The following is a 15,000-nucleotide window of genomic DNA, read 5'->3' on the forward strand; positions in this document are numbered from 1 at the left end:
GATTGAAGATTCACTGGCAAAGGTGCGCAACAGCTCCATTCTTGACGGGCACAATACTAGTTGATAACTGCGGAAGGAACTGGCAATTCTCTCGCTCAAAACCCAATGGTCACTATTCACTTTTCCTTATTGTTGGAGCTAAACAAAATTACATCTATGCTCATTTGACGGAACTAGAAGAATGCTCTCTATTATTTCATCATAGGTTACTTAGTTTCACGGATTACTGTTCCAATAGTTATTAATACGTTTCATCCGGTGATAATAGGGGAGCAGGGGAGTGTTCCTAATCGAAAATTCATGCTACACCGACCCGAGTGCATAGAGTTGTAAAACGATCCGCCGGTCACGCCATGGCACGATGCACGGTCGAAACACCAAAACGGATTTAGTCCCACTGGTGCCCTTTTTCCTACCGCCAACACACTGGTGCCCGTCATCATAATGACACCATGCATGCGGGAGGCGGCCAGGGTATCGTGGTAAATTAGCAGAAGCTAATTTATCATGTTGCATCATCATGTCGGTGCAGTTGCAGTTGCTCATAACTGCAGTAATGCACTGCAATGGATGAAGCGTTCAATGAAGTCCCTCGAAAGCCTATCACAGAGCGGAGACCTTCCACATGGTACTATTTTTTCTGTGATATTTTTTTCCGTAAATACTGATCCACTTAAGAATATTCTGTACGATTGTTGGATCAATCGAAGAAAAACTGACAAAGATATAGATTTTTGAAAATCTGTGTTTCCCGTAATCTTCGTTTTCAAAGTCGGTGTCCATCGTACCGTAAAAAATACCGGACTGAACCTTTTGAAATGTTTAACACTTTATCGGAACTCTATTTTCCAGGTGATCCTGTTGAGTTTTCATAGAAAATGCTGATACCTTTTTTTAAATAATAATGTAACACTCGATTTCTTAATAAAATTCGTGATAAGCATCACTTTTTGAACTTCAAAATGCTACCAAAAATTAAAAAATGGAAAATTCAACAAAAGGTCGACGGGCCTACCAGGATAAACTTATAATCTATCAAAAGAATATTGATTTGTGTTTTTCTGATGACCCAGCACGCAGCTACGATGGGCACCGTTTTTGGTCAGCATCAAAAGACTTGCCCGCTAAGCGACGAACCCGGTTTGATCATAGTGTGATCACTTTTTCAACTTCAAAATGCTGCCAAAAATTGAAAAATTGGAAATTCGAGAAAAACTCAACGTGACTTATTAGAAAAACTTATATTCTATCCAATGACTATCGATTTGCGTAGTTCAGTTGACCCATCATGCGGCTACGATTGGCACTGGAAAAAGTACCTTTTCGAAGCATCACTTCCCAAATTTGATGCCATGGATGATGTTGTTTACTAATCGTCTCCAAACTACAACGAAATATTCTTGAAAACTTGTAGTTCAATATGACATTTACGTGGAAAATTTAAGTTGAATGGTTGCTTCACAAAATATCGTTAAAAACGAGCCGTTTACCTACCTTAACCCCCTTGGGATTCGCTTCCGAGACTTCCCGGAGATGTTTCACTCTCCATCAGCCATCGTCACACATGACCGGGCTCTCTGCCTTACTTGATCCACACACATCGTTAGACGATTAGGTCTCAGTTGAGGTGTTCCAGCAGAATCGCTCAGTTTATTGTTGTTTGCGCGCGCATTCTGCTTCACATCCGCCGTAGCCGCTTTCGTCATTATGTCCTCTTCCTGATAATGAACACTCGGAGAATCTCGTCCAGCGGCAGCATCATCATCATCATCACGAGCCGAGCTAGGTCCGAATTCCGTCATACGTGTCAATAGGCCGCTACTTCAGAAATGCCCGATGTTCCTTCCTGGCTGGTGCGGGTGCATTGGTCGCCCAGGACTCGTTATCCTTGTGCGCCTCGACTTCAAGTGTTGTCAAGGGTTTCACCGCACTAACGCACGCCTTTCCATATGCTCTGTTTGAGTTTACAGAGAGAGAGACAGTTTTTTACTGACTGGTGGCCCAAGAAACCCGAAGAAAAGGTCACCACAAATGACCCACCGGAGCGCCTCCGGAAGGCGGGGAGGGATTTATCTCTTATCCCACACTGGATCGCCTTACCGGAACCGGATAAATCACTGCCACGGCCGGGGGTTCCACCGCCAAGCTAACCGAGGTATCCGGTGGCTAACAATTTGTTGTCAAGCTGGACGCTCTCTTCTCCGAGGAACCAGACGGTCCTGGCGGGTATTTAAGTTTGCCCCAAGTAATACAACCACGGCAAATACGGCGTCGACACCACGGAACCGGCCAGGCGCGTGTGTGTTTTGTTGAAGAAAAATGAAAATTAACTACTTTAATTACAAAGCACCACCACAACACAACACCACAACCAGACCGGTTCCTCACCGACTCTGAGGCTGCTGCCCTTTAGCCGGCTTCAGCTTACCACCAGCGGAACCACGGATTATGCGGATCCGGAAGACGCCGTCTTACAGAGCGCCGAGACAATGCCTGGGGCTGGTGCGCCGGAGCAACCGGTGGGCATTATTATTGATAACGGTTCCGATAACAATGATAGATGGTTTTTGGGTGGAGGAGGTGGCGTTGGTGGTGGCAGAAATTAAGTAATAACCGGAAGCCGGGTGGTGCCAGGTTCATGTTGCCGCCTTGCCAGCACGCAAGCAGCTATATTTAGCAGGGGACGTCCGATAGATTTTTAATTCTCTAACCTCCCCCAACCGGGGAGTATCCTGTTTGAAATGACCAAAAACGGATTCGAGTCAAGCGTAGGAGATGCCGAGCGTTCGGTGCTGTTTTTGGTTATAAAATCCATCGAACATGGCCATCTGAGACTCATTCGCTGGTGAACAGGAGGTAGTAAACGTCGCAAAATGTGTTCTGCGTAACGTAATTCACAAAGTGACAGCTTTTCCTATCACTCGGAAGTTAACATCTAGTGGGCTACGTTTATGATGTTCCTTTGCCGCAAGCAAATTCTGTAGTTACGAGCCTCCCAACGCAAGCACCAAGTGTTTAGAAAAAAAAAACCGGAATACAACAATCTAAAGAGGTGCGTATGCGTTCTGTGTGTGAATAGAATCGAAATGGCAACCAACGGATTCAAATAACTCACACCAACTACAAGCGACACGCGAACCGTGCCTAACGACACGAAGATTCGCAGGAAAGGGAAGTGAATATGTAAAACAGGACGTTCTGCCAGGCTGTCAAAGGTCGTAGTGTAGTGAATCCTTAACAGCACATTTTACGACACAATTCTTACACAAATCACTCTCATTCACGGTTGTAGCGAGACGTCAATCTCGGTGCTACCACTTCCGCTTTTGGGTTGGCCCTTCAAACATGGCACAGATTCACTCGCCGCGGTGTTTTGCGATTGCTCTCTTTGTGCGTGCTCTCATGCTTTTGCCATTTTGGGCTTTCAATGGGCCCATGAATGCCTTGTGCCAGATACCGTGCGTGGTACCGAGTACACGTTTATGATTCATCATCGTACGTTTATGAGAGAACACACGAATGCGAAACAACACGGACGGACGGACGGACGGACGGACGGACAGACGGAGTGTGACTCCGTGGTGGTGTTTTTCGCAAGAGTTTGACATAAAAATTGACTCCAGCGTCAAATAGGAACTTACACGGAGAGGGGAGGAGGCATGAACTGTACTCCAAAAACTGTATCTAGTTAGCCCCTCCACCGCGGATGTCCTTGTCTCCACTCTCTCCCTACTCCGTTGCCCTCCGGGGTGTCTTAAATCTCGGCACACCGGCGATGACCTTCGAACGAGGTACACCGTGCACCGTGATAAAGCTCTCGGCGCAAAAAAAACCATCCCACGACGTCGATGGTGTACTTGAAACTTTGCAATAAAATTATAAATCTCATCTGCAAACTAACACACACGCACGCACGCACGATCCTTTGTCGTTTGTGTTGGGCACACCGATGCTGGCCACAAAACTCACAAGACAAAGTGCAAGCAGCAGCAGCAGCAGCAGCAGCATCACCGAGCAACAGCGCGAGGTGCTTTACGGTTTTCCTTCGGCGACGCAGAAGCGTCCTTCCTTGCGGCAGCGGCATCGGTGGACCTTGATAATGGTGGCCGCTCCTGGGGAGTTCCACGTGCATACTCAGAGACCGCAGAACTCACAGCTAGCTAGTCTTGTCACCGTAATTTGCAAGGTGTGGTCGGCACACACATATCAACGGTCAACTTTTGCAGCAAACTTACATGGCTTGTACTTGGTGCAAACATTAAGAGCATCTCCCTCCCCGCTCTCTCTCTCTGGCTCTGTGGCCCGTTTGACCGTACAGCCGCTCCACAACCGAGTCTGGCCTTGTTGAGCCAGAAAAGTGGAAAGTTTCCCGCTTGGTACTGGCCCGATCGGAGCGCATACCGTGTATCGTAAAATCTGGCTAAAGTAGCTTCACAAGACATCGTCCGCAACGCTCGTCCTGCTTAATTCAAGCTGCGCTGCACGATACTACGGATCCGTCCGTCTACTGTCTGTTGTTGGTGCGTTGGAATCGTAAACTGGCCGATCCATTAATACACACCCATGACCATTAGCGGATTCCAGTGTTCCAGTTCCAGGCAGGCAGGCTAGAGTGTGCGTACCGTGCACCGAAAAGACGATAAAAGTAAAAGATGAAGGTGAACGACGGTGTGTTTTTTCGGAGCTTAGCGATTAAAAGATTTGTCTAGGTTGGATAGTAGCACATGTGGCCACTTTTCATAGACGCTAAGTGAGTTGTGGTAATGAAAATGAGCCAGAGGGCGAGTTTTAAAGCCTTGACCAAGCCGCTGACCTTGTTCGTTGACATTGTTTTGAGGCGCAGTACAAGAAGAGGTATTAACATTTTTTTATGTCGTCTAAGAAGAAGTTAGATGTTTCTTCAACTTCTTTCTCTCCTTTACATAATATCCATGATTAAAACTCTCAACATGCTGTCGTAATTGAGCAACCTGTTAATCTGTGACGCAATATTATTCATGGAGTGACTTCCATTCATCGGAAAAACCCTCAACTTTCTTCTTTTTTAAACAACCAAACCACAAGACGCACGCCACGTCACTTGTTCTTGACAATGCACTTGTGCGTGCGTCAGACATGTGGTGCCCAAACATATCCAACAACCCCGTTCGCGACTCAATCTGCTCGCTGACACGTAGAACGGGTTTCGCGAGTTTCCGCACCATTTTTTTTTCGAGGTTTTTCGCTGCAATGGAGGCGCCTTCCAATCCAAAACTTCAAAACTTCACCTCATCGGATCGCCGGAGCTACTTGGAGTGCTGCACGGGACAAGAAGAGAGGACAAACTTTTTCTTTCTCATCATCAGCATCATCAAAATGACGTCCGCTGCATGCACACGTCGTCGGACGTCTAGCAAGCTGTGCACGGAAATTCTTTCGACACGACGAACGTGTGCCTGTGTGCGTATGTGTGTTTGAATCCATTTTCGAACACTGACGACTCCCAGAAAACCCATCACAAACCGTTGTTTCGCGTGTGCCGCACGTCTGGGGCAACCTCAGCGCAACAGGTCACCTCACCGTTCGTTTGATTAGCTTTTCTTTGCTAACTTCCTCCTTCCCCATCGTCGTCGCCGTCGTCGTCGTCGTCGCAGCAACCGGTGTGGGATAAGCATGTTAGCGACAGCACGCGCCTCGTGCTCGTGCAGCGGAGTTTATCCGTAACAGAGTTGCAAAACCGGGCCATAGAGATTGTTAATAATTTCGTTTGGCGTTTGGCCCCGTACACACGCCCGCTCAGCACTAAGATTATCGCGTCCAATCGGGCCTGGCCGTGGCACGAAATGTCATTTTGTGTATGCTAATCTTTTGTTATCGAAACACTCTCCCCTGCTCTGGTCCTGGAAAACAGAGTGACCCCCGTGGTGAGTTTTAAAAAGTTTTTCGCCGCGGCCCCTATTTTCGTTTGGAAGCTGCGTTGGGTGTTGGGTGATCTAATTTGCTCTTCCTCGAGGTCCGATTAAGGGTGCTTCCTCGATAACGAAAAGGACAGCCAATGGGCCCACGTGGTCGCGCCCGAAATGCACCTTTGGATGGACTTTGCTAATCGAAAGTGCCACTCGATGGTCCACTGCTAACTGGTGGTGCTACTGCTAACAGGCTAATGGAAGGATACTCCCACCAAAACCTGGTCCAGCACGGATTCACTGAACTCGCCCACTGTCCACTAACTTTAACGTTCGGGGTTTTTCACGGGCGACTGCATTGTGCATTAGCGCCAGGTGTGTTGCATTTATTGTTTGTTTGCTTAAACCCCTAACCTGCTCACCATTGCGTTGGCTTTGGAATGTGTTGCATGCCAAACACAGAAGCGACAAAAAAATAAAATGGAAACGAAACGAGATCCTAAAAGGATCCGCTCGCCGTCCGGTTTTCGTCCTTGAAAGCGCCTGTTCCGGTATAGGCAGGCCAACGCACCGCGCACGAGGGCACAATAGAACGCGAGAGCTGTAATGCTTGGTACACAATGGAAGCCTGGTACTACCTCACACCAAACGGTACGAGGCGAAGTAAATCTCTATTAAATACTCCTGCTCCTGCTACCATGTTCGACTCATTCCTCTTCGGCAACGCACCAAAAAAAAAACACACGGTACGCCATTGTGGTCGAGGGAATTGTGCCAACACACACTCACTGGAGAGAACACGAACGAAATAGTGGAGTGGAAAAGGGAAGAAGAGTGTACTGCTTATCCCACCAACAATCGAGCGGCTCTGGCGTGGCCACTACTACTTGCCTTAGCCAGCAGCCACTCTGTTTGCTTAGGCGCGTTCGGCGTTCGGCTTTTTATTTTTTATTTATTTTCCCCAGGGATCCAATTTCCAGTTACACGAAACACTTGAGGCTTTGACGTTGGTTTCCCCCCGGCTACTTCGTTGTTACTATTGTATCCCTTTTTTTCTTAGGCAGACATTCTTGGCATTTCAAGGATACTGCTCTGTGGTACTTGAGCGGTAGTTTGGGGTTATGTTTTCCGTTGGCCACTTCCTTGCTGGATCGCGCTTAAGCCATGCAATGGATGATGCAACACAACACAGCTTATCATGCGTCTTTTTTTATTCTATTGTGTTCTTGGAAAAGGATTAATATGCAAAGTTGTGTCCTTTTGTTGATAAAATGTTGGTAGAAAACGAAAACGGAAATCAACGTGCTATAATAAACTTTTTCAAAAACATAATTGATAAAGAAAATCAACATCCCATTGATGCAATATCAATCGCATTAACGCCAATAAATAAGAATAATATTAAACCAACTTTTCCACATCCCAATATATATTCATTTCCGTCAAATGTGCCGCCTCTTTCGTCGCTAATCCGTCGGCCAACCGATAGGGGAATTGTGCGCCCTCCTGTCGCAATTGCACACTTACACTAAAAGCTCTCCAAGGGCCCCGCGGATACGGTCGCTCCGAGGGTGCTTATTGCCGGCATCCCGGCAAGAAAGTGCCGAAATATTGTCCATAAAATAAATCCCACTTGTACCTAGTAGCTAGCCCCCGTCGCGGGGCCGGGGATACGTCGTGCTTCGACTGAGGACGTTGATGTCCGGAACAATCTTCAACCGAAGCACGAAGCATCCGCAGAACAACTGCAACTGAGTGTGGGACGGGGAGGAGTAGCTTCATGTGGCGGATCGTCATTTGAGCGCTTCATTAATGGCAATTGCTACCATCGATCATGATGGGAAGCCTGGGAGGGCTTCCGGAGAGGAAACACGTTGTTGGGCCACTAGGAAAATGAATGAATCCTGCATGCTGCAGCCACACATTGACACGGACTGACTGACACGGATCAGCGCCAACGCTTTGCCACTCACGCACCATCTTACACCGAAGACGATGACATGGATGGTTATTGAAAGTTATGCTGGCGTTACATTAGCCGTGAGAGTATTATGATCACATTTCCTATTCAACACCGACCACGTACCACGACACTTGCGAGCGGATCAACAATACAATTAGTGTGATTATGGGACACACGTGTGACGGAATGGAAAGCGTACTCAATGTGCCAGCGTATCTAATCCAAAAGCTTTCGAGTGTGTCTCATGGCATTTGGATAGCTCGAACGCCTCGATAGAAGCTCGATTATCGGAGCGTTCCCGAGCGTTCAATTCCATTAAAATGTCCAACATTCGGTCCCTTGGCGGCCAGTACACTAAATTCACTTACAGACAGCAGATGAAAGCAAAGATGAAAGTGAAGCAACTGGTCCAGAGAGTCCATTACCCCCGCTCTCGGGTCTCGTTCTTGCTAATCCTTTCTAATTACTTTTTAATTGCTCAAAGTTGTTCCGAGAATGAGCCAGAGGCCTGACTGTGAACTAGTTATTCACTTATTTTGCGGTTACTGTTCCGGCAACAACTTAACAAGTTGACTTCATATGTTTTCTCCCAAGGGTTGGATTCGAGGGTTGGCTTCTTAATTCTTTAAGACAACGTGAGGTTCATTTGCTCAACCAGATACCGCCCGGTTTCGGAAGCTGCATGAAATGAAAAACTATATTCTCGCTGCTAACGACGAAACACACCTGGTAATGAACGTGCTCATGCTCCCCATGCTGGGTTCATACTGATGCAGCATCAGTAACACTAAGTAATTTTAAGCGAAGAATCACTTTTTACTCGGCAACACTAACGCCCTCGGTTCCGCTGCTGCTGCTGCTGCTGCTCATGAAAAAGGATGCCTTCATTACAACGGAAATCCATGGCTGACTAGAGCTCCACGAGATGCGAACAATGACGACGGGTGCCGTACCCTATGAACCTTCGTTGCCATAAATATTATTCAAAACTCGATTAGCGACGAAAATGTATCTGGATGCTGGAAACAAACCCGTTCCGCGAGGTGCTTATTCCCTTAAAAAGCAATGCCAGTGCCGCCATCCTAGAGGGCCATACCTCTAATATGCTATGCTTCGCCCTGGTCACGGTGCGCCTCTACCTGTTGCACTAACCAGGAGCCAGCGCCGGAGAGGTCGTGAGGAGGTCCACAGAGAGCGCATCAGCGATGACCTCGGCGCCAATTACGCCCCATCGGTTCCCGGGGCCACAGCGTTAACGGTTCCGAAACCGAAGCTCACTTTTCGGAGGACATAAATATTTCCGGAACGCCTAGGCTTGCTTCTGGTGCCTGGTGCCTTTGAGAGTTCGACTAATGAACAGTGGCCCTCCCGTTGCTTCCAGTTCCAGTTCTGTCGATGCTTTTAGCGCGAGTGCTTATTGTGTGAATTGTACAAGAATGTTGCGCGTATTATAAAACGAAATTGTTGGCAATATTTATGCTAAACAACATTATTTTGTTGTCTACAAACCAGCTACTGCAGCACTCACTGTATCCGTTGGCTTGCGAGGCGACCGTTCCGGGGCAACGTTTTAATTAAAACCAAAATGAAACACAAGATTCTGGCCGATGATGGATCACGGTATGGTATGTGCGAGTTTGAGTCACCCAAAGGCCAACCGCTGAGGGAAACAAATTCACCACCATCCATTATCTCCTACACCTGACTTTATCTCGTGTACGGGGTGTGTGTTTAGTGGAGTTGTGTCGGGGACACTCTTTTTTGTCCCCCCTTGGTTTAGCTGACTTTGGATGTCGCAGCAACGCGCGATAGGACACGATTGTGAGGTTTTTACTGGTTTTTAGAGAGGAATAGAAACTAGATTATTAAATCTAGCGTAATTAATGAAAATAAAATGTACTAACAAGTCGCTAAAATGCTTTAGCACAAGTGAAATGTCAAAGATGTAGTCCAATAATTAACAAATACAGCAATCAACATGCGTTGCTACAAATGATAAATTCTTTTTCGCCCTTTAAATAGAAGACTCTGATGGTAATCCATAAAAGTTCGCATTTTGACACCGCCAAAACTCAATGAATGTCACCATTACAGGACATTCCACTCGATTCCGCCTAATTGGCAACTTGGCAAAAATGAAACAACAAACCAGCGAAAAAACTAGACCAAATTCCTCCACCCAATCCTTACCCCCACACTTGTTTCGCTGAGGTTTTTTGGGCTGCAAAATGATACCCGTCGATGAGGGAGGGGTCAAACGAAGCATTAAAAAGGGACGACGGCACCAGAGCGACGAGTAGTAATGAACTATGATTCCTTACAGCCACCCCCCCCCCCCTTGCCGGCCAAGCAGAACCACAAAAAAGGGTTTCCAAAGCCACGACGGACGCGTGGGACGCAAAAGCTAGCCGATAACTACCTCCACAAAACCCCCGGCCGGCGGTGGTGGTGGTGGTGGTGGTCTAGCCTTGTAAAAGATTAAAACCGAACCCTCCCCTACTGCACCATGGGAGGTAGGCGAGGCGGCGGAGAGACGGTTTGTTATTTTAGAACCCGGCGTTAGCATTCGATAATTGATTTTCCTTTTTAATAGTTTTCACCACCCTAGGGCAACGGTACGTCACGTCAGTATAGCAGGGCGCGGGGCAAAGAGTTAGTTACAGTTTTGTTAGTGTGGCGAAAAGAAGTTTGCAAAAATTCTGGTAGATAAAAAAATGGGGGGGGGAAAAGGCAACTTGTTTGTTGGTTCCGATGTGGCCGGGAAAAAAATGGCAATCAAAATTTTTGTGTAACATCCATCTCACCCTCCCGCGTCCCTTTCATTCAAACGATTTTGTATTAAGGCGCGTGCTGGTCGCCATGTTGTTGTCTCATTCAACCGATTCCGCTCTCAACGGCTTCTAATTCTATCGCGCGACCTACTACGATCTGTTTTAGATCGACGCACACTACGACGGTTACTGTTATTTCTGGCACTTATTTAGTGGAAATGGTTCTCGTTGTCGATGCCGGCCGCGCCATATTCTTCCGACCGATCTCTATCTCTTTTGCCTCTTTCTACATTCCCATGGCTCACGCGAATTCCCTCTCCGTTTCCATTTCGACCAAGGGAGGGGACCGTGAGAAAAATGTCCAAATGAAAGTAAAAAATCATCGGCATGGCTCTGTGGCTGTGACTCACTCCCGAATTGGCTAGACACGAGGGGCTGACCTCCTCGGGAGATTCATTATTCCTTTTCCGGGGTTGGTAGTGGGGTGATTTTCACTTTCGCGCTGATGTTTGTCTCGTCTCTCGCTAGAAGACCTTGAGCCTTGAGGAGCTGATTCGGATGAGAGTTAGAAAAACTGAATCACCGAATAGTACGCATTAGTTTCTGGTTGATGCTGGTCGTGGTGACGCAGTAACATGAGCATGAGCATGAGTTTTATGTTGATTTATCTTTACCCCGCGTAAGCGTAGTGATACCACAGTGTGGTCGCACACTATCGGGCCAATAAAAGGCTGGTCGTGCTAGATGTTTTAGTTTTAAATGCGAATCCGTCATGAAGATTGCGCCGTAGCGACGAGGAGGAGCTCGCTGATGAGTCATCTCCGGTCGGTTTTATATGGTTCGCTATGGTGCTTGTGTTGAACTATCAAACCCTCCACAAGAATAGCCACTCCATAAGAATCCCAGCTAACCTCATCCGGGGCAGCGTTATAAAGCGTTATCTCATCGCGGTTTTTCAATAAAACTCACTCATCCTTCCCAACTCCCAACTGGACGACAATGCAGAGAGATTCAATATTACACCGCTGAAGCTATGCAAACAGTGCTCCATCGAAGCTCGCGCAGTAACTTCGCTTCAAAACTGACTACCAGAAATCGCCGGAATCGATTGCAACTCTACAATGAGCGAAAAAAAAATCCCATTTTTATTGAAAATCGCACACATACGCACACCCACTCATCGTGTGCTCATCCTGCAGCCACCGTCTTCCGGTTGTTCCGGCGCCAAAAAGTGGCCAGCAACCGTGGGATGGTTGCACCAGTCGGCCGGACATGTGGTTGGCGACATTCATTGCGGCGACTCCTCTTCAGCCCACACGGCGACTATTTGAATGTCCACCATCCATTGTCATTCCACATAGCACATCATAATGCAGATGATAATTTACTTGAAACAACATACAGGCATGTGCACATGCGGCAGCGCTGGCACAACGATCGTACAGACGATCGGTTTTTGGCCAAGAAAGGCGAAAGGATCCACTTACGGTTTTCCCTTCGGCCCACGGGATAAGAAGCACGATGGTGTGCTTCCCACACGCGAACAACACGAACACCATCCGAACGGTGGCCGAGGATACGAACCCGAATCCGATGCCCGAGCCCGACAGGATCCGCGAAACACGCTTCGCGTAAGATGCAAGAAGTTAAAAAGCCACGCTACCGATGATGCTACTGTTCAGTCGTCGCGGAAGAGCACGCGGAACACCAGCACCCAAGTGGCCAGAAGAAAAAAAAATCGCTGAAAACGCGCCCAGACCAGGCGTCTCCATCGTCGTGGCGCACGTGGCGTCTTGTGACAGAAAAAAAAACCCGGAAGTGCACCAAGTGGACTAACCTGAACCGGAAGTGTTTGTATTTAAGATATTCCCGTCCACTAATCCGGAGCGGAGTGACCCCCGGAGTGCACCCAGGAGTAGTGAGTCGCGACTCCGTGACCGCCCATGTGCCACTTAATCCCACCGGTGACCATGAGACAGTGACATGAGTGACAAATGTGTCCTGCTGCTGTTTGCGTGTCGACACCCATCGCCAAACTCACCAAACCAACCAGCTTAAGGACGTACCATCGCTGCGGATCGTGCGAAATGTTGCTCCCCTCCCGTACCGGTAACATACTCCCGTACTCCGACGGCCTTTTTGGGGTGTAGATAAGCCACCGTGCGATACAGATAAGCGAGAGAGAGAAAGAGAGATAGAGTGACCAGTTGTTCAAGTGTTGAGTTGGTGGGGTGGATGGCGCTATGCGTTCCAAACGACATAATTGGCAATTGACAAATTTTTTACGGCACCCTCTCGACGGTATCAAGAGCCGGAATATCGGGTTCCAGACTTTCTGCACCTTGGAAGGAGTCCAGCAGACCGAGGAGCAGCGGGGAATGAAGCCTTAGGGGGGAAATGTTTACTTAAGAAATTAGGACAAATCCTGATCCTGGTGACACTATAGTGAAGCACCGACACTACGCTCTCCTTTTCTCTCTTTCTTCTTCTCTCCTGGAAGATACTTTTTGGAGTGTCTCTTCCGTTACATCTTCATTCGTCTACGGCGTGCGTAGCGAGACGCTTGAGGCGTTTTTTGGGGGGACCAAAAATACACTTCCACATGGCGGTGATGGCGAAGAGGAGGACTGGACTGGTGATTGCGGATTGCGTCACGCATCCCGGACACCCCGGACTGGCCGCAGTTTGCGCTGCACTCCTGCCTGCCAACGACCTGTTCCGCTCTAGTATTTCCAGCCCCGGAGGGCCTCCTCTTTAGGGCTCTTTTTGGGCAACGAATTTTATTTTTTTGGCTAGATGCCGCTTGGGCCACCTCCCGGCTGAATGATTTATTGATTGACCGTCCACCGGTCCACCCTGCATACGAGGTGCATACCGAGGAGTAGCGCTACCCGTGCACCACGCGGAACTCGCCTGGACATGGTGGCGTCAGGCGACCACCCTAGCGCGTGATGCTGCGTTTATCTGTCTCTGTGTCCGTCTGTGTGTTTGTGTGCGCGAGTTTGGCCAAAAACCATTCGAAATCACGACCAACGGTGACGCACGCACCGCTTCACCACTTTTGGTGTAATAAAATGGAAAGCAAATCTTGGCTCGCTCGCTCGTTCGCCCTAAACCAACTTCCTGCATTCCACCAAACCGGGGTTCTGGCCGTTGGCTCGCTGGCTGGCTGCCGTGCTGGCCTTGACGAAGAACGCATTGGACGTTTGCATAATCGCGAAACTCGATTCGTCTCTGCCCTCGATGACGCCACGCGGCGCTCGTTCGCAGATGGACGCTCGGTCTCGGTTTCCCGGTAATCGCGACAACGCAGGACAGTTCTAGTTGATAATTTTTATAAATATCGAACTCAAGCACACTTATTGAACAGCCATAAACCCAAGCACACACGAACCAGAACATTAAACAGACCAGAGGGACCTCTCTTTGCGTCATTCCGTTCCCGTCTTTTGTTCCTCCACGCCCGCCACACAGACGACACCGGACGATCCGCTGCTTGCTAGTCGTTAAAAAAGAAATATCTTCTTAGCTTTTTCGCAATTTTTGCAACAGCAACAAAAAAAAACTGAACGAACAGAATGGCAGAACGGCAATGAGAGACAATATAATAGCTTCTGCTGCATTTGGCACAGTTTCGAGCGACAAACTTTTCCGCCTCCGCACCGCCTGCATCGTGTGTGGGTACTTCCTGTTTGTGTGTCCCGGAGTGCACATATGCGGGTGGAATGAAAGTTCGATCCCAACTTCACGGTCATTTACAGCATAAGTTCTTACACGCGCTTGCACTAGGGACCGACGATGATGATGATGGCGCGACGCAATGTCTTGTAGAACACGAATAGAAACCGAGGTTTAATTCCGTTTCCGGGAGACAATTCTCTTGAAAAAAAAAAAACGAGGGCAACCGCATCTCGCAGAGAGCGCGCTCTAGTTACGCGGATGCTACGGATTCTGTGTCGGTCGGAATCCGTCGGTCTGTCACAGCGGTCCTGCACTGCTCTCCGACCCACCTCTAGTAGGCGATGGCGATGAATGGTTTAAAAACGGAAATGCTGGTTTGCGGGTTGCTAGTAGGCATTGAATTCTGTTTTGTGTTTCACACGAATCAGCAAAGACAACACCGTTACCGTCACCTTGTTGGTGTCCGAAATAGCTGAAATGTGGTACCACAATGCATCGCCCCCACCAAGAGAGACCTGCAACCACCACCATCATCTGGGTGGTCATGTCGCCAACGTCACCACAAAAACCGATGTCACCGGTGCACGCACGCACCGCGACGGCCAAGGTTGTCGTCAGCGCCGTTTCCAAGAAACAACCACTTGTTACAGGTCCGTCTCCTAGTGGCTGTCGCGCTGTGCTGTACCAACGTCCTATAGAC

At 48.3% G+C, this 15,000-nt stretch overlaps 2 protein-coding genes across 3 annotated transcripts in view; one reads left to right on the plus strand and one right to left on the minus strand.

The window, feature by feature from the left end:
* The window catches only part of LOC126576749 (uncharacterized), a 2,205-nt gene extending 2,166 nt beyond the window's left edge, over nucleotides 1–39 (minus strand). The window contains exon 1 of the mRNA XM_050238053.1: nucleotides 1–39. This exon is cut by the window's left edge and continues 269 nt beyond it. Within this exon, the coding sequence (XP_050094010.1) occupies nucleotides 1–39 (39 nt within the window).
* Nucleotides 40–2,855: 2,816 nt separating this feature from the next.
* The window catches only part of LOC126575260 (uncharacterized), a 15,566-nt gene continuing 3,421 nt past the window's right edge, over nucleotides 2,856–15,000 (plus strand). The window contains exon 1 of one of the 2 annotated variants that reach the window (XM_050235874.1): nucleotides 2,856–3,052. Coding sequence is in view for 1 of the 2 variants with exons in the window: in XM_050235873.1 (XP_050091830.1) it covers nucleotides 12,614–12,728 (115 nt within the window). In the remaining variant the exon portion in view is untranslated. Of the gene's footprint in view, nucleotides 3,053–12,313; nucleotides 12,729–15,000 lie in introns of those variants that run through there. The other variant, XM_050235873.1, reaches the window with a different exon arrangement.

This window comes from Anopheles aquasalis, chromosome 3 (genome assembly GCF_943734665.1).
Source record: "Anopheles aquasalis chromosome 3, idAnoAquaMG_Q_19, whole genome shotgun sequence".
NCBI lineage: Eukaryota > Metazoa > Arthropoda > Insecta > Diptera > Culicidae > Anopheles > Anopheles aquasalis.